At 35.2% G+C, this 20,049-nt stretch overlaps 1 protein-coding gene across 1 annotated transcript in view; it reads right to left on the reverse strand.

Annotated features, from left to right (window-relative positions):
• Positions 1 to 20,049, reverse strand: part of ABCB7 (ATP binding cassette subfamily B member 7) — a 185,779-nt gene that overhangs the window by 41,447 nt on the left and 124,283 nt on the right. The window contains exons 5-14 of the mRNA XM_030305226.1: positions 14,099 to 14,231; positions 12,709 to 12,977; positions 11,980 to 12,068; positions 11,800 to 11,887; positions 10,761 to 10,935; positions 9,618 to 9,775; positions 8,891 to 9,054; positions 8,606 to 8,735; positions 5,368 to 5,539; positions 1,707 to 1,810 (exon numbers count right to left, since the gene is read on the reverse strand). Coding sequence (XP_030161086.1) covers positions 1,707 to 1,810; positions 5,368 to 5,539; positions 8,606 to 8,735; positions 8,891 to 9,054; positions 9,618 to 9,775; positions 10,761 to 10,935; positions 11,800 to 11,887; positions 11,980 to 12,068; positions 12,709 to 12,977; positions 14,099 to 14,231 — 1,482 coding nt within the window. The remainder of the gene's footprint in view (positions 1 to 1,706; positions 1,811 to 5,367; positions 5,540 to 8,605; positions 8,736 to 8,890; positions 9,055 to 9,617; positions 9,776 to 10,760; positions 10,936 to 11,799; positions 11,888 to 11,979; positions 12,069 to 12,708; positions 12,978 to 14,098; positions 14,232 to 20,049) is intronic.

A 20,049-nucleotide genomic window follows, 5' to 3' on the forward strand; every position in this document is an offset into this window, starting at 1 on the left:
GGAGAGAAAGACAGAGAGTTGAGTCTTAAGCAGGCTCCATGTTCAGCACAGAGCCCGATGCAGGGCTCGATCCCACAGCCCTGATAATGACCTGAGCTGAAATCAAGAGTTGGATGCTCAACCAACTGAGCCACCCAGGCAACCCTGATTCAATAATTTTATGCACTATTCAGTGCTCATCATGATGAGTTAATCCCCTTTATCTATTTCACCCATCCTCCCACCAACCTCCCCTCTGGCAAGCACCAATTTGTTCTCTGTATTTAAGAATCCATTTGCAAAACACATTTTTGCTTACTGCCTTTAAAGTATAAGGGAGTTGTGTATATATTCAGTTATACTTGGAAATCCGGTTCTAAGTATACCTAGCAGGATGGAAATAGCAGTGTGGGGCTGGGCATATATCCAATGGCTCCCTAAAGATATTTCTAAACATTGTATTTATTAAAGGAATAAAATGATCAAGAGTAGATGGTTACCCAGGAGACTAAAAATTACGTGCAGGGCCAACTCTAAGAAAAATTGTGATGTCTGTGGGGACTCATTGTCCTTATTCTCAAGAACTTAAGGTCTGACATCCTACTAAGTGCTCTGGACCTTTTAAAAAAGGCCCATTAAAATTTACCAAATCTTCTAGTAACTCATTCCCTTGGTGGGGAATTGTCTACTAGCTCCTATTGGGTTATACTCTGGAAGATAATAAAGCTACATGACTGTTAGGAATTATAATTTGTGGTAAATGTGAATGATACACTTCTAGGTATACAGTTCTTGTAAGCAGATTCCTATTTTGCCTATGAATGGGTGTGGTCCTGCTTAAGGTTCCCTTTAAATATAACAAATCCTCATGCTAAACAAGCCACTTAGATATTAAACTATTTTAAACATATGGCAGATCAAATAATATGCCCTGAAACTTAACTACACATGCAAATATTATGCTATACATGCTGTAAAGCTGAAATTAGGCATATGCTTCAACACTAGGTTTTTACTACATATTTGAGTAAAATGTAGGTGAATGGAGGTAACAGATAACATATGCCTATTTTCAGTTCTAGAGTAAGGGGATCCATTCACGAAATTGCCATTATTATTAAGACTTTTATATTTAATGCAAAGATGTTGTTATGAAGTATAATGTAGTTGCTGGGTAGTACCATGACACCAAGTGTCACAACATCTTGTGACTGCAAAACATCTTGGTGCTGCAAAACCTTTTTTGTGAAATGAATATAAATTTATACTACCACCACAGGCTGTGTGTGCCTGACTTGTACTATCAGTGAGTTGCTCCACAATAAGTGAAAGGCTTTCTGGTGTATACTGTCACAATAATTTACAAGACCTGTTTTCATGAGTGTTAAGTGGCAATGGCAGAAAGACTAAAATGTTTTTCCTTTGCAGCAGAGTAGGCAAGTCTTACAAGCTTTTCAAGAGGCAAGGATGATACAACAGTCACAGGATTCTAAAAGGAGACACTTTTGCAAATGGACTTAGCAATGTGATAGTTCAATGCAACTTAGCATTCTTGATAGTTATCAATACTTGCTATATAGGGGAAAAGGGCCAGGTATTTTGCTCTATACTACCTCCTACTGAAGTTCATTCAGAATACAAAAGAATGTAGCCATTTTACTGAAACTTCCAAGGAGAAAAGTTAAGCATTGAGAATTGAAGAGTATGGCATTTTCATCATCATTTACCTCTTCAGTAATTGAATCTAATGATGAAGTGGCTTCATCATAGAGAATGACTGGGGGGTCCTTCAAAATGGCTCTTGCAATTGCTACTCTTTGCTTTTCTCCTCCTGGTAAAGAAAAATTTAGTTTAAGGATATATAACATAACGACATTTTATGTTTCTAGTATTTCCACTGATCATAACCACCAAGTAATGCCTTTACATTTACCTCTACTCTGATCACTGTTCATTTTACTCAGTTTTAAGAGTCTAAGTTCATATATGATATCCTTTGACAAACTATACACTCTGCTCTGGAACATAAATATAATTCTGGATTCTGACTTTGTGGCAGGTAAAGAGAAAAAGAAGTAACAGCTTTGATTCCACAATTATTCCTCTCACCGTAAATATGCTCATTACATATGTTACTTTATATTACTTCCCAATTGACAGCATCTCAGAACAATTTCAATATTAGAGAACTAACAAAGACAAAACTAAATTCAATATCTGAAACCTGGAATCTTGGAAAACACGAAACTGAATATCTAAATGTATTTCTTGGGGTGCCTGGGTGGCTCAGTCGCTTAAAGTGTCTGACTCTTGATTTTGGCTCAGGTCATGATCTCATGGTTCGTGAATTTGAGTCCCACATCAGGCTCTGCGCCGAGAGTGCAGAAACTGCTTGCCCTTCTCTCTCTCTCTCTCTCTGCCTCTCCCTTGTACCTTCTCTCTCTCTCTCTAAACAAACAAACAAACAAACAAACAAACAAACAAAGGGGCACCTGGGTGACTCAGTTGGTTAAACATCTGACTCTTGGTTTCAGCTTGGGTCATGATCTCATGGTTCACGAATTCAAGCCCTGCATCGGGCTCTGTGCTGGCAGCACGGAGCCTGCTTGGGATTCTGTCTCCCCCTCTCTCTGCCCCTCCTCTACTCACACTCTCTCTCTCTCTCAAAAATAAATAAATAAACATTTAAAATAAAACTTAAAACAAATAAAGAAATAAATTTATTTCTTAACAAAAAAGTACCATTCAGCCAGTATTCTTCTCAAGGATTTTTTCTGGAAGAAATTACTTTTATTGCACCCTTCAAAGTTAAAGGTATATACTCGATACCTCGTATTTCACCTTAGTTACTTGCTATGGTCTCTAGAAAAGCAGAATTTTAAAACAGAAAGGAACAGAGACCCAGAAAGGTTTACTGGGTTTAGTCAAGGTCACAGAGCAAATTCCAGTGGAATCTGGGCTAGACCTGACTCCCATGCCAATGCTCTTCCTATCAAAATATGCAAGTCCATATTTATTCCTAAATATACTCTAGTGAAAACAAAGCAATCTTTTCTTCCCTTACTGGGAAGGGAAGTAGGTCTAAAGTCATCAATCTTACACAAAACTATAGTTGGAAATATAGAAGATGATGTTTTGCTGAATATGCCCCTCTTGGCTTCCTTTCTGTTATCCAGTAATTTATCAATGTCTGAACAAACTTGTATTTTTCAGCTTCAGTAACTTCTTCAAGAAGCAAGCTCCACCTATTTATTGGTACACTTTATATTTCTTCTGCAATTATTATTTCCAACCAGTAAAGGGAGCTCCTTATGTCTAATACTAGTACATAAGTGTATATTTATACTATCCACATTCTTCCCCATTCAATAAGATCAAAATTCTCCTACCAAAGCAGGCATCATGCCAGAACTATCTGCTTACCCACCTGGCAACTCAGTGGCAGAAAGCGCCTAAAAGAAGTAGATACTCAGAGGAAGGACTAGTTTAGACATGCCTCCCAAATTTCAAGCGGAAACCAACTCAGTTTCAATTCTATTCAATAGCATTTTGGAAATTGAAGAAGAAACATTTGTTTGTTCCCTACCATAAATATTAGCATAGACACTAAATAATACAAATGCTCATTCAGAGAGGTCTAGCTGTAAGGTGATGGGTATTAGGTAAGAATACAATTTCTTTAGCCATTCTTACTCCCAAAGGCATGCAGATAGGAAAAAATTGATTGGAAAATGGCATGTGGCATAACTATCTGAAGCAGTCATATTTTGAGAGGCCTAGTTTATACTACGTGAAAACTTGTATATCTTTAGAATTAGGCAACTGGACAAATCATCTGGAGGTGGTCTGGTTAGCTGGACGCTACTACCATTAAGAGCAATGGTAAAGTATAAAGGGGGACTGGAATGATGTAAGTATCTTATACTATCAGGTGATAATAAAAAAAAAACCACTACAGGGGCACCTGCGTGGCTCAGTCAGTTAAGCGTCCGACTTCAGCTCAGGTCATGATCTTGTGGTTTGTGAGTTTGAGCCCTGCATTGGGCTCTGTGCTGACAGCTCAGAGCCTGGAGCCTGCTTCGGATTTGGTGTCTCTCTCCCTCTTTGCCACTCCCCCACTCATACTCTCTGCCTCTCAAAAATAAACGTAAAAAAAATTAAAAACACTATAAACCAACCTAACTTGAAAACAATCTTTGCTTAACATTTCCTAAACCTAGATCAAAACTTTCTAATGGACTGTAAATTCCTTGAGAGCAAGTCTGTTTTTGCTTCATCTTTTTAACTCTTAAATCATTTAGCATATTAGCTTGTACATAGTATGTACCTAATCAATGTTGTGAATAAATGAAGCCAGTTTGTAATGAAAACGAATGGGGACTCATTAAAATTCATGGAGTATTCTTCATTTTCTTTTTGCCTCACCTCCATCCTTAATCTACGCATTTCCTCCCTAAATTAAACTAGAGTAGAGAATAAATGTAAAGGGTATAGTGTGTTTATATGAGTTACAGTAATACTTTTAGGCATTAGATAGCATTACACTTCTGGAATTCAAATAATTTTTGGTGAAAAAATATTTTTATGGATCCTCAAAAAAATTCAGTTTTTTTGTTAACGTTTATTTATTTTTGAGAAAGAGAGAGACAGAGCATGAATGGGGGAGGGGCAGAGAGAGAGGGAGACACAGAATTGGAAGCAGGCTCCAGGCTCTGAGCCACCAGCCCAGAGCCCGACGCGGGGCTTGAATTCACCGACCGTGAGATCGTGACATGAGCTGAAGTCGGATGCTTAACTGACTGAGCCACCCAGGTGCCCCAAAAATTCAGTTTTTATAAGATAATGATTATTAAACCTAGAAATCTCATTATTAAACACTTAAATAGAAACCTACAAGCCCTAAAATTTACTTGATCACTGAACCAACAAGGACATGAAAATGAAGTTAACTGTAAAGAAACTACAGCAGTTAAGTATATCAAGTGTAAGGAAGTCTAAAGCATTGAAAACATCCCGTAACAAACTAGGAAATTATGATGAGATACACTATTTACTATAAAATTACTTTTCCCTACTCTTAGTACTTTCTCAGGTGAATAATGATCTTGGCTTTCCTTTAATATTAAAATTATGGATAATAAGTTAACACTGATCTGAGCACATATCAGTAATCTACTATTAAGTACTTACCGTTTGCAGCTGCAAGTGAAAACAAACAAAAAAAAAATCTGCATGACTTGAGAAGTTATTTCCAACATGCTGAATTATTTGCAGTGATGGCTGAGACCTTGTTGAAAGTGACTGGATGAGCACTCGGTATGTACTCTGTCATTACATTTTCTAGAAAATGGCTCTACACAATGGGACAGATCTAAAATCTCTGATTACCTGAAAGTTTGAGTCCTCGTTCCCCTACTTGTGTATCATATCCATGTGGCATTCGAAGAATTGAATCATGGAGTCCAGCTAATTTTGCCACTGCATACACTTCCTCAGGTGAAGCATGGATGTTTCCATATAAGAGGTTGTAGTAAATAGTATTGTGGAAGAGGACAGCATCCTGGAGCAGATTTATGTATACATACATATACATGTATATTCATTATAAAAAATTCAAACAATTTAGTAAAGACATAAAGAGTAAAATATAACCCCTTTATCATCCCCCTCATCCTTGCAATCCCATTTCCCTCCCCACTACTAATCACCATGAACAATGTGTTGAGTATCAATCCAGATTTTTGATACATTTATATGCCATACACTTCTTTTTTCACATAGGGGAGTCATACTGTATCTATATAAATATATAATTTTATAAATTGCATTTTTCACTTAACATACCCTGGAAATTGTTCACATCAGTAATCCCACCTCACTGTTTTTAATAGTTGTATGATACTAACAATGTATTTATTTATTTCTCTATTGATAGACATTAATGTAGGTTCCAAATTTTTGCTACTACAATGTTGGAATAAAATAGCATTACATATAGGACTTTGTGCACTTGTGTATTTCTGTAAGAAGGATTCCTAGGAGTAGATTGATGAGTTAAAAGGGAAGCATACATTCATCCTTTGAGAGTACTGCCTGTCTTCCAAAATGCTCCAACAGTATACACACTTCAACCCATATTTTATGAGTTTGTCAGGTCCCTGTTTTCTCAACAGGCCTGCATATTAATAAGTTTCAGTTGTTGCTACTTTTGTGGGTAAAAATTTGCTTTTCGTTTAAATTAGCACTTCCCTAATTACTAATGAGGCTGAATATGTTATATGTTCCTCAGAAGCTTTTAAACTGGACACAGAAAACAAAGGATTTATACACTATAGATATTTTTTGGAGAAAGTTCACTGCAAGCATTCATTTGATATTTCATCTTATTCTGACTTAGTCTCTAAATGGTTGAAAGGCAACAGTTAGTAAAATGAAATAAAATGGCTCTATTACTTTACCTTAACCAAGATAATTAATATCTTCTTTAATATCACAATCAGCCCCAGAGTTTCAGGTATTACTTCAAATAATATTTTAAACATTTTAAGCCAACTACTAATATAAAAAAGTTCTTATATTGAGATGGTACTTAACCCCAATAAGCTTGAAGTTCTATAAAAAGAAAATACTTATTTTTAAACATTTCATATTCAGAAGAGTTAACAAATGCTATCTGGAAACTTTGAAAATTCAAAAAATATGGTAAAATAAAAATTAATTAAATAATCCATAATCCTATCGTGTAGTGATACCTGCTATTAACATTTGGTGTGTTTTCTCCTTTCTCCTCTACTTAACATGTATTCCTTTAATATTATAAAATTGAGATTTTATATTTTGCTTGGTATCCTCTTTTTCAACAAACTTTTATCTGAGTATTTTTCCATGACACTCAATATTCTTTACAAACAGCTCATTTATAAATGGCTTTTTGTCACTTGATTCTATGGTGATAATTTAACCATCTACTTATTGTGTTGGATATTTACACTGTTTTCAACTTCTGTTATTATAAATATGTTTTTAACTTCTGATATTAAAAATAATACTGTAATGAACATCTTTGCATATAAAAATCTGTTCACATCTCTGTTTATTTCCTTACTAAAACATCCTAGAGGCAGAATTATTGGAATAAAGGATTTGAATATTCTTCTGGCTCTTGCTGCTTGTCAGGAAAGCTGTATACTTACACCAGACAAACACCAGACTAGCCATTTTACACAGCCTTGCCCAAACTGCACATTATGAATTCTAAAATCATTGCTGACAGGTGAAAAATGGTATCCCACTGTTGATTTAATTTACATTGGTAAGGCCTCCAGTAAGGATCAGCATCTTTTTATTAACCATATATATTTTCACTTGATATACAGTTTAGGTTAGTGTTTCTCAACATAAAGTCTATTATGAATTATCTATATCAGAATCATGTAGGAAGCATATTCAAAAATGCAGGGTTCTGGGCCCCACACAGCCTTCCTAAACTAGAATTAAGGTGTGTGAAAGAGCTGGAATTTCAATAATCTCCCTAGGTGATTCATGCACACTAACATTTGGGATTCTCAGTGAAAAAGAGGGAGGACGGGGCAGAGTGGCATATGTCAGATCACTTACAGACCTTTTATAAGCTACATATCCCTGTCTGATCCCTTTCTTACAGTTCTCCTAGGAGTTTAATTCAGATTCTAGTCTGAAACTAGTTTCCGGGTCTCTCTGTTGGCTTTTAGCATAAGAAAAATTTACATCCTATAAGGCATCCTTGTCTTCTCAGATTTTGCTCAGAATTTATTTTTCCCCTAAAGTCATTCAACAAATATTTGTTAAATGCTTGCTATGGATCAGGCACTGTAGGTGGTTCTAAGAAGTCAGTGGTAAACAAGGCATAAACATGGAAGCAGATAACCAAACTGCTTTTCTAAGTTTTATAAATTCACTACGTTGGGGTACCGGGGTGGTTCAGTCGGTTAAGCATCCGACATTGGCTCAGGTCATGATCTCACGGTTTTTGAGTTTGAGCCCCCCAACTGGGCTCCGTGCTGACAGCTCAGAGCCTGGAGCCTGCTTTGGATCTGGGTCTCCCTCTCTCTCTGCCGCTCCCCCTCTTGTGCTCTATCTCTCTCTCAAAATTAGATATTAAAGAAAATTTTATAAATAAATAAATTTACTATGTCAAAAACTGTTCAAAATTATAGTAATAGCTTTAAATTACTGAGCATTACGTGATGGATACTGTGCTTAGTGCTTTATAGATATTGTCTCTAATCCATAAAAATTCTATCCCATAAGACAGATGGTTATTATCCTTACTTTAAAGATAAACTGAGGACCAAGACCACAGAACTTACAAGGGTTAGAGTTAAGGTTAGAATCCATATCTGTCTGATTCTAGTCTGGGCTCTTTCCATTATATTATGCTATCTTTCTAAGATCTAAAAAAATTTTTTCCATCATTCAGATTTTTCATTCACATTTTTTTAAGGCTTTTTGGTAACCGAATTTACCTGTAGGGTCTAATGCTTCCTACTTAGTTAGCAATATACTCTTTGGATTCAAATTATTCTAACAAAAATCTACCAACCCAGTAAGTTTTTCCCCAAATAGGTTTTCTTCCTTTTTTAAATACCTGAGGTACTACTCCCACTGCCCGCCGAAGGCTTTCCAGGCTCACATCTTGTATATTTTGACCAGCGAGGTAAATGTTACCCTTTTGAGGCTCATAGAAGCGAAACAACAGCCTTACTATTGTGCTTTTTCTGAAATTGAAGACAAAGAAAGGTTAATTAGCTCTTACTGGCATTAGGGAATCCCTGTTTTAAACCACTGTAATCATTTTATGATAAAGAAAAAATATTACATTGGGAATCATCAATCAATGATGTAGAATTTTATAAATAACTAAATTACCCACCCTGACCCACTACCTCCTACAATGGCCACTTTCTTTCCTGCAGGGACTTCAAAAGATACTCCATCAAGGACTTTCTGCCCCTCAACATATTCAAAATGCACATTATCAAAGACCACCGTAGATGTCTGTGGTGTGATCTGAATGGGAGATGCCATTGCCTTGTCCTAGTAGGGAAGAGAAAAAAAGCCACTTTATATACCATGTAGACTACAGCTATGTAGACAATTTTCTAATTCACAGAAAAAGGGAAAAAATGGGGAAAGAGGAGGTTTATAAGTAGTGTTAGACCACTTCCAAGCATGCTTTTAAAGTTTTTTTTTTTTTTTACTTCTCACTAAGGTCAAGAACTCCTAAATGTTTTGATTTTTGAGCAATTTTGGGGGGCAGGTAGAGGGATGGTGGGCAGGGGAGTAAGGAAGTTTAGGACATGAGGAAAGGCAATCACACATTTTATACCATTATTAGCAAAAGTAAATCAGGTGCAAGTACAAATAACTCAAGTTAACAAAATTTAGCTTCTAGGTATAATATTCTTTGCTAACATTGTAAGGTTTCTAAACATGGAAGTAAAAGCTATAACAACCTCTTAATACACATCATAGCCCCAATTCCTGCAAAAAAGAAACTGGTTTGCTAACATGGTGATGTAAGAATATTCCCTTAGAATAATCCTATTAATGGGATGATGCTCACATGCTGTTTAAAAGGTACTAAATAGATTACTTACTTTAATTCGAGTGTCTACTTTGAGTAGAGTAAACAAGGTGTTCATATCTATCAGTGCTTGTCTAGTTTCTCTATATACAGTCCCCAGAAAGTTAAGGGGCAATGAAAGTTGAAAAAGCAGTCCATTCACCATTACTAGATCTCCAACAGTAAGGGTACCTTAATATGTAGTTGAGAGAAGAAAAAAAAGGTATTTTAGATGTTATAAACTTTTCCCGCTTAAGATAGAGAAGTTTATTAGTCTGGAATATAATATTCTATAACTAAAATAAATTTTAAAATTTTATGCTATAATTTTCATAGCATAAAATGTACATAACCAGTAACTCTTAAGGTCTATGAAAATTTAAAAGCATTTTAATTCATGATTTAGCAATATAGAGAACTTGATATAAGTGGAATGGGAACCACCTACCCATACACTATACATAATATACGCACACAAAAAAAGAATGGTTTAAGTGAAGATAGAAATGGATGGCTAAATATCTCTCTCCTTTCTTCCTAAGACACTAGCAAGTTTCTTTGCAATGTGAAATAGAAAAAAAAAATTTTTAAGTATATATTAAAAATTGAAACAAATGGGTATCATGATTGGGAATGATAAACCATATATTAAGGTCACAGTGAATGAATAAATCTTAACTGAGTGGGCAGATTACAGAAAAGAGGCAGAGACATTATTTACTTTTGAAATGTTTTGCAAATGTAAAATTAATAGAAAGATTAAAATGTAACTTGTAACTGTAAAAAGAATGTGTGGTGCATTTTAGTCCTTTGGACTAAACACTAAATTAATTACATTGCTTTCCAGGTCTACAAGAGAAATTAGAAATATCAGATGTTAAAAAAAGAATTTACTCCTGAAAGAATCAATATGTAGCCTCACAAAATGGATAAACAGTAGTTCTAATTAATGAGGGAGCTAGCGCTAAACTTGTAGTGTCAAACAAAAGGAAGTTAAAAAAAAACATTATTATACAAAAACACATTCTGATATAAAAAGGAAAGTAATCCAAGGATGTTAAAGCACTTTATTGAATATGCTTTATAACTAAGACTAATATATACATTCCTTTCATCAATCCTTATTTATAAAGGTTAAGAAAAACATCTATAAATGTGAAAACTGCAGATCCATTACCTGCCACGATTCCCTGACTGGCGAGCACCATAATAGCTGTTAAACCAACACTGAAAATAGCACTTTGACCAAAGTTCAGCATAGCCAGAGTAGAGGTACTTTTCAGTGAAGCAGTCTCATATGTCTTCAGAAATCTATCATATCTTTGTGCTTCATAGTTCTCATTATTAAAATACTACAAAATATACAAAAATAGTTATTACATGCAAGTACAATTATAATTTTTCTCTTAAGTGATTAGTATCCTTTTCATCAGACTTTATGTATGGATTCAATTTTGTATTGACATACTCCACTTTAAAAACTTTCAATACATTGAGCCATGGTACTCCTGCAGTTTTCCACAATGAACTATATTTGAAAAGTCCATAAAATTCATCGCATATTTACTGAAGGCCTGGTTAATTTAAACCCAGATCTAAAAAAAAGTGTTAATGGCACTTCCTTTACAAAGCTTTCTTCCCCTGATCCTCTGAGACTGAACTGACAGTTCTCATTGCCCCCACCACTTCATGCTTTCTTTTGTAGTCAACTGCATACTTAACTATAATTCTCCCAATTTATGGGACTTAATTCTGGGAGGGCAAGCCTTTTATCAATCATTTTTACCACACTTCCCCATCACAGGACTTAGTGTAGTGCTTTGGACACAAGAACCATTCAGGAATATTTGTTAAATGGAAAAATGGACACATAAATGAGAATTAATGAAAATCACTATATGCTAGGTCCTCTGAGGGACAGTCAAGACCTTACATGTCAGTTTGATTAGCTTAGTGTTAATTCTGAATCAAGATGCTAAATATACTCATCACTTACAAATTAATTCAGAAGGTAAAATTCTGATGTTGCCACACAAAAACTGAGGTGGAAAGAGAGAATTTCCAAATAAAGAAAAATAATAAAGTACAATTGTTTCATCACACTTAGAGATCCTATCCTAATCTGAAGCTCTAACTTACAGCACCTATTCAGCTAAATGGCAGAACAAATCTCTGTGCAGTGTGAAAGGGAGAGGAAGTATAATTAAGCATATTACCTTCACAGTTTCATAATTCAGCAGTGAGTCTATGGCAGCATTACCTGCATCATTATCTGCTTTGTTCATCTCTATTCTAAATCTAGTTCTGTAAGACAAAGATTCACATAGGCATGAAATTTTTGCTATGTAAATGTAACTAATTTCTGAACCTTGACTGGCCTCTAGGAAATACTTTACCTCCACCGTGTAACAGCAACTGTGAATGCTGTGTATGCACCAAGTGTCCCGAGGGTTACTAATGCAAACTGGGCACCACATCTATAATACTGGAGAAGGCAAAATAAGAAATGATAAACAGTCACTGTTCTTGCAAATAGCTTATAATATGTAACAGCAAATATTAATCAAAAGATTTTAATAGAAATATGTTGATGGGAATTGTATAAATAAATAATTTTGTGAGAAATCAAATACCTTAGAAAAGCTATTTTAGGTAACAAGGGAAGAAAGCCAAACTACACTTGCCACATTGATACTACCGTCATATGCTAGGATAAAAATAATGCAATAAGCCTTAAGAGGAATAAAACGTATATATACAGTCTTAATTACAAAATATGAAATTGCTTAAATGTTACAAATGGTGAATAAAAATCTAGATAATCTGAGTATACCAGTCCAAAGTCATATACAAAAATCTCTATTAACAAAAAAATTACAAGCACTAGTTAAATGACTGACCTATGTGTAGAAGTGACCAGCTCTTTACAATAACAACATGATAAAGATTTTGGATGGTCCCTTGAAACTTGTAGCAAAATAATTAAATGAACTGCATAATCCTTCTGGTACCATGGAATTTTGCTTTCAAACCATGAGCATTCAATAGCACTACAGTTTCCAGTACTAAATAGCTTCCAATGAGAATGTAAGATAAAAGCTTGTTATGAAAAATTTTTTACTTACCAAAATACCACTGACAAGAGTCACCTCGAACATGATGGGAAGAAGATTAAATACTAAAGCACTCAGGACAAAACTGATACCCCTTGTCCCTCTGTCAATAGCTTTTGATAAAGCTCCTGTCTGTCTACTTAGATGGAAAGCCAGATCCAGGTTGTGAAGATGGAGAAAGACATTTCTGGCTATTCTTCGGATTGAATTTTGGGCTACCTTGCCAAATACTGCATTTCGAACTTCATTAAAAAAGGCAGCTCCAGCTCTTGATACACCATCTGACAAGACATTCAAAAGAAAAAATGGGATGTGAAAACATTCGAATCATAGGAGTGTAAAAATGATAAACATATGGCAAGTAAGAAAGTGTTTACACAATAAATGAATACATCACAGAATACTTCCATTAAAAGAAACCTAGAAAGAAAGCATCTAGCCTAGTGAGTACCAATCCTTCCACCACCCTGAATCCCTTTCAGTGTTATTTTCCTCTATAAACTCCAGATGATGAAAGATTTTTTCCAACTAAATACTTGTTTTTAGTTTTTAAAAATTTAATGTTTTTATTTATTTTTGAGAGACAGACAGCGTGCTAGTGGGGGAGGGGTAGAGAGAGAGGGAGAGCGCTGTCAGCACAGAGCCTGACGTGGGGCTTGAACTCATGGACTGTGAGATCATGACCTGAGCTAAGTCAGATGCTTAACTGACTGAGCCACCCAGGTACCCCTCCAACTAAATACTTTTAATAAGTAGCACCCCACATGGCCTTATTGTGGATAAATTTACAATATCTGTACAGGTTTTTTTTTATCTAATCCAATTCCCCCAAATAACAAATGATAAAATCGAGATCCTGAAAAATCAAGTGCCTTGACTAAAGCATGCCCCCATTCAAACCTCCTGAGTCTCATAAAGTGTCTTTTCTAATGCAGGAGTAAACAAAGCAACATATTGTGTTCTTTAAAAATGGTAAATGTGTCAAGGCTCTTGAATGTAACTTAATGAAGCATTAATATACATATAGCATTATTTAGCTATTTCCCATTAAGCAGTTAACAACAATAACAAGAAAATAACTAGCCTTATTTTTAGGAATCTTATTAACAATTATTAGAAGTGGTAATTATGAATTTATTATTAACTATTAGAAGTGGTAATTATGAATTTAATATCTTATTTCATGTTATATTTTTCTAGAACTTAAAAAATGAGACTGTTTTTACAGAATTTTAGAAAACGTAAAGAATTTTTTTAAACTACCTATCAAAAATCATATGTAAAACGATAAACATCCAAAATGCTAACTTGTGTTTGTGGTAAAAAGGTCATCTGCTCAAATATGATGAAACCCTCTTGAAGAAAGTCAACACCTGTAGATAGATTAAAGAATCAAACATACAGCCAATCAGAACTGCCGTTGCCATGGTTGCAACTGTATTTGGTGCATCACTCAGGTTCAGCATGTTTCCCGACATCTGGTTGAGGCTGTCTACAGCATATTTAAACATGAAGGGAACCACAATATTCATGGCCTAAAAATATAAAAGCAATTACCCATCATATACAAAATATTTTCTAAAAGTACAAGTATTTACCTTAAATTAGTGTTTATGGGAATGTTTAGATATTAATCATTTACTAGTATTGAAATGACTTTCCTAGTTTATAAAGATAAAATCTTTGGCATTGGAGAGCTGTCATTTCAGGACTCCTACCTCACACTGACTCATGTTAATATTAATTTATAACTTACGTGCATTAGTCAAATGCTTGGGCCTCCATGAAATAATCCCTGATCATTTACTCAAAATGCTCTCTCCATTATCTGAAATCCTACAGAGCTTCTCGCACTTAAGGCAAACTGCCTTATATGATAGTTCTTTATGTATATATATATATATATATATATATATACACACACATATATCTTCATCATACATACATATTCAATCAAATATGTAAAATTATTTGTTCACCAAAATAATAGTAAAACTAAAATTATATAGCAAAAAAGTATCTCAAAAGCAATAAATTACAAGTATCTCTGTGGCTGATTCACCATTGGGGGAAAAAAAAACATACACACATAACACTGATAGATCTATTTGCCCCACAAAAAGATTCCTTTGTTCAGAGAATAGGTGGGGGAATTAGTGAAACAGATGAAGGGAATTAAGAGATACAAACTTCTAGTTACAAAATAAGTAAGTCACAGAGATGAAAAGTACAGCATAAGAAATATAATCAATAATATTGTAATAATGTTGTATGGTGACTACATTTATTGTCGTGAGCACTGAGTAATGTATACAATTACTGAATCACTGTATCATATACCTGAAACTAATATGACATTGTATGTCAACTATAATTCAATAATAAAAATTTAAAAAGATTCCTTTGCTCCAATACTAAAGAAAACCCACTAAATACCAAGCTAAGCTTTTAAAAACCAACCTATTTCTCCATGAGAATATACCAAAAAATATGAAAACTATGGGTATAATGCTTTCATATGTTCAAGGCAAATATTCAATCACTCACATTTCACATTTTCTGCAAGGTTACAGTATCAAATACACCAACTATCATTTAAGAATAGAAAACTGATTAGAATGCCAAAGCTTTAAAGAAATTAAATTCATATACAATAACATGTGAAAGCAATTTTGTTAGGCTTACCAAAAACAATGAAATCCCACCCCTTGTAAACATTCCATTTAAAGTATTGTCAACAAGCCTAAGTTTAGCTGACAACTGACAGGAGCTATGTAAATCTTACCAACCAAGATTTTGAAGTAAAGTATACAAGTGTCCTAGCAACCAAGCAGGTACTCTCATTCAATAATATCATTAAAATACACAGCAGATGTTGGAACACTTTTAAGAATGAAACAGTATGGGATAAATTGCTTAAAGTTTTTTCTGACTTCTAAAATATAATCTAATACAATAGCAAGTTTCAAGTATGACAAAATTGTCGATTCTGAATTCTATATAATCATATAATCTCAAGCTCTTGCTTCTGCTTGAAACGGCCTACCTGCCAGATTTACCTACCTCTCCATTCTTCAAAACCCACTCTGAATACCATTCCCTTCTCTGAAACTTGCAGCCCATGTGACATTCTTCCGATTTTCCAACTCCTCTTTTTGATAGTTTATACATCAGTATCTATCATTTTTATTACATATTTATCATTCACATTCTAGGAGCAATGTGCATGGATATACTGGCTTCTCAACCTCAGTTCACAAACCTTTTGTGGCAAACAAACATTTTGTGAACAATACCTACAGGAATCAGGTATGGTGCTATGTACCTTCACAAAGGTAAAAGCTGAATGAAATAACAATTCCATTAAATAGATATCCATGTAACTGAGGAAACTCAGGTTCCATGAGGTTTAATAACTTGTCTGGGAAGCAGCAGAGCTGGGATTAAAATCCAAGACTGACTTGAAATTCAGAATTTTCTTCTAGTATAGCATAGCCATATTAGCAGCTCATAAAGCAAGAGACCATATTATTTTACTACATTTGCACCCTAAAGTGGATGCTCTCATATGTGCTGTTGAAACCAGCTATAAAGTATGACACAAATAATTTAAACAAATCATAGCTGATTCCAGGGTTTCCATATAATAAGACCACATCCCCTCACTTGCATTCCAATACAATTTCTTGAGTGGGAGAAAAAGTGATAGTTACAGCTAGCACACAATTCTCATAACTTACAGCCTATTATATCTTTGCCACAGCCAGAGTACATAGTGACCAAAACTAATTAATGTATCACCAAGAAAGTTGTGTAATTTTACTTTCTTGAAAATGTGTTTGGGTTGGTCAAATATGTGAGCATCTTCAATTTTTTTTTAACATTGATTCATTTTTTGAGAGACAGAGAGAGACAGAGTGTGAGCGGGGAAGGGACAGAGAAAGAGGGAGACACAGAATCCGAAGCAGGCTCCAGGCTCTCAGCTGTCAGCACAGAGCCCCATGCAGGGCTTGAATCCACGGACTACGAGATCATGACCTGAGCCAAAGTCAGATGCTTAACCGACTGAGTCACCCAGGTGCCCCAGGAGCATCTTTGTAATATGAATGTCATCTGTCCTGTATTTTTATTGGCAGAAAAAAGGCAGTTAGCATAATGCTAAGAACATAGTACTATCTCTAATAATAATTGTTAATTACTTCCAGTTCTCCCAAAAACGTAATTTTAGAAAGGAAAGAAATAAAAAACACAAAAGAAATGGAAAGGATTATATTATGTGTAGATATTTTTATTAGTACATGTGTATTGGCTGCACTGGCCTTGTGATATTTTGAGCATGGGGAGGGTGACAAATATGGGTTTTCCCTAATACTCTGCTTTCACTAGAACTACACTTAAACCATTTCAGAGAAATGTGAATTTTCTAAAAACATTTTCTTTTGAAACAATTGTAGACTCACAGAAATTTGCAAAAGTAGTACAAAGAGACTCGACACTTCACTCAGCATCTCCTAATGATGGCATCTGATATAGCTACAGTTCAATATCAAGACCAAAAATGTACATTGGCTCATTACTGTTAACTAGACTATAGAACTCACTCAGCTTTTACCATATTTAAATATGTATTCAGTTTCTACCATATTTAAATGTGTATTCATGTATGTGTGTGGTTTGTATGTATTACCAAATGGTCCTATGCCATTTTATCCCATGTTCAGATGCATGTAACAATCACCACAGTCAAGATACAGAACTACCCCATCACAACAAAAGAAATCTCTTGTGCTACAGTTCTTTATATTCACTCCCACCCCACCTCCCCCGACATCTCAGTCCCTGTCCCCTGGCAAGCACTAATCTGTTCTTGATCTTTATAGTTTAGTAATTTTAAGAATATTATATACATGGAATAATATAATTTGTAATCTTTTGAGATCGACCTGTTTTTTTTTCTCAGTGTAATGCCCTGGAAGTTGATCAAGGATGATGCATGTATCAATATCTCATCTTTTACAGCTAAGTACTATTCCATGGATGTACCGAATTTATTCAACCATTCATCCCTGAAGGATATTTTGGTTGTTTCTAGTTTTGGACTACAAATAAAAAGATGCTTTGGAAATTTTCATACAGGTGATCATAAGTTTTCACTTCTCTAGGATAAATGCCCAAGAGTACAACTGCTAAGTCTGCACTGAACTTTTTAGGCAACTGTCATGCCCTTTCTGAGTGGCTGTACCATTTTACATTCCCACCAGTAAAGTATGAGTGATCCAATTCCTCCACATCCTCACCAACATTTGATATCATCACTATTTTTTATTTTGAAACTATTTTAATAAATGTATAGTGATATCTTGTGGTTTTAATTTGTTTCCGTTACAGCAATGATGTTGAACATCTTTTCATATTTTGATTTTCCACCCATATATCCTCTTCTGTAAAATATCTGTTTGCGTCTTTTGCAAATTTTAGAACTGGGTTGTTTTTTTGTTTTTGCTATTGAATTTTAAAGTTCTTTATATATATTCTAGATATAGAGGTCTTTCCTGGATATGTGATTTGTAAAAATTTTCTGCTAGTGTGTAGTTTGTCTTTCATCCTACTGAGAAGTCTGAACTACCCCACCTAGCAGTCAGGAGGGGTTCCTTCCTTTAGGAGTCAGTGGAGGTGAAGGTAAGAACCTGTACTTTCAACCCCACCTGCAGTAATGAGGCAACACTCCATCCTCACTGGAACAGTGTCACAGGAGGCCTCCTAACAAACAAAAGATTTTTAAAAGATCCAGAATCTTATAGCATAATACCCAAAATATCTGGATTTCAATAAAAAAAAATCACTCCTTATACCAAGGACTACTAAGATATCAACTTGAAATAAGAAAATACAATCAACAGACATAAATATTAGAACTATCTGATGAGGATTTCAAAATAGCCATCATAAAAGTGTTTCAATGGGGCACCTGGGTGGCTCAGTCAGTTAAGTGTCTGACTTCAGCTCAGGTCATGATCTCACCATCCATGAGTTTGAGCCCTGCATCGGGCTCTGTGCTGACAGCGCACAGCCTGGAGCTGCTTCAGATTCTGTGTCTCCCTCTCTCTGCCCCTCCCCCACTCATGCACGCGTGCGCCTCTCTCGCTCTCAAAAATAAATAAACATTAAAAAATATAAAAGTGCTTCAAGGAGCATTTATGAACATGCTTCAAACATCAAAATATATAATGTCTCAGGAGATAAACAGAGGACATAAAGAAGAACCAAATGAAAAATCTGGAAGTGGAAAGTAAATGACAGAATTTAAAAAAATCTGAATGGATGGGCTCCGTGGCAGAATGGAGAGGACAAAGGAGAGAATCAGTCAACATGAAGACAGAACAATAAAATTTACTGAATATGAACAACAGAGAGAAAACACTAAAAAGGGGCAGGAGGGTTCTATGGGACACTCAGGGATCTATGGGACTATAAAAAAAAAAAAAATCACTCCTTTTTAGAGTCCCAGAAGAATAGGAAAGTGTGAAGCTGGAAAAAGTATTCAAAGAAATAATGGCTAAAAATTCCCCAAATTTGGCAGAAGACATAAACTTACAGATTCAAGAAGCTGAGCAACCTCCCCTCCAAATAGGGAAAATCCAAAGAAATTAAATTTTAGAACATGAGAGAGTGTGAGCTGGAGACAGGGGCAGAGGAAGAGAGAGAGAGAATCTTAAGCAGGCTTCATGCTCAGCACAGAGCCCGATGTGGGCTCGATCCCATGACCTGAGGTCACGACTCAAGCTGAAATCAAGAGTCAAATGCTTAACCAACTGAGTCACCCAGGTGCCCCTCAAGATACATTATAACTAAAATTCTGAAAGCTGAAAACAAATTTAAAAATCTTAAAAGAAGCTACACAAAAACAATACATTATATATAGGGGGGGGAAACAATTTGAAGAAATCAGATTTCCAGGGAGGCCAGCAGGAAGTGTCAAAACATTTTTCAAGTGGTAAAAGAAAAGAACTGTCAAGTTAGAATCCTATAACTAGCAAAATGAGCTTTCAAGAATGAAAGGCATATCACAATGTTCTCAGGTTAAGGAACACTAAAAATTAGTCACCAGTAGACCTCCTCTAAAAGAACTGCTACAGGGGAGCACCTGGGTGCCTCAGATGGTTAAGTGGATGACTCTTCATCTTGGCTCATGGTTTGTGAGATCGAGTCCCATGTTGGGCTCTGTGCTGACAGCACGGAGCCTACTTGGGAATCTTTCTCTCCCTCTCTCTCTGCCCCTTCCCTGCTCATTCCCCCCCACCTCTCTTAAAAGAAATAAATAAACTTAAAAAAAAAAGAACTGCTAAAGAAAAG

The sequence above is a fragment of the Lynx canadensis genome, chromosome X (assembly GCF_007474595.2).
Source record: "Lynx canadensis isolate LIC74 chromosome X, mLynCan4.pri.v2, whole genome shotgun sequence".
Classification (NCBI taxonomy): Eukaryota; Metazoa; Chordata; class Mammalia; order Carnivora; family Felidae; genus Lynx; species Lynx canadensis.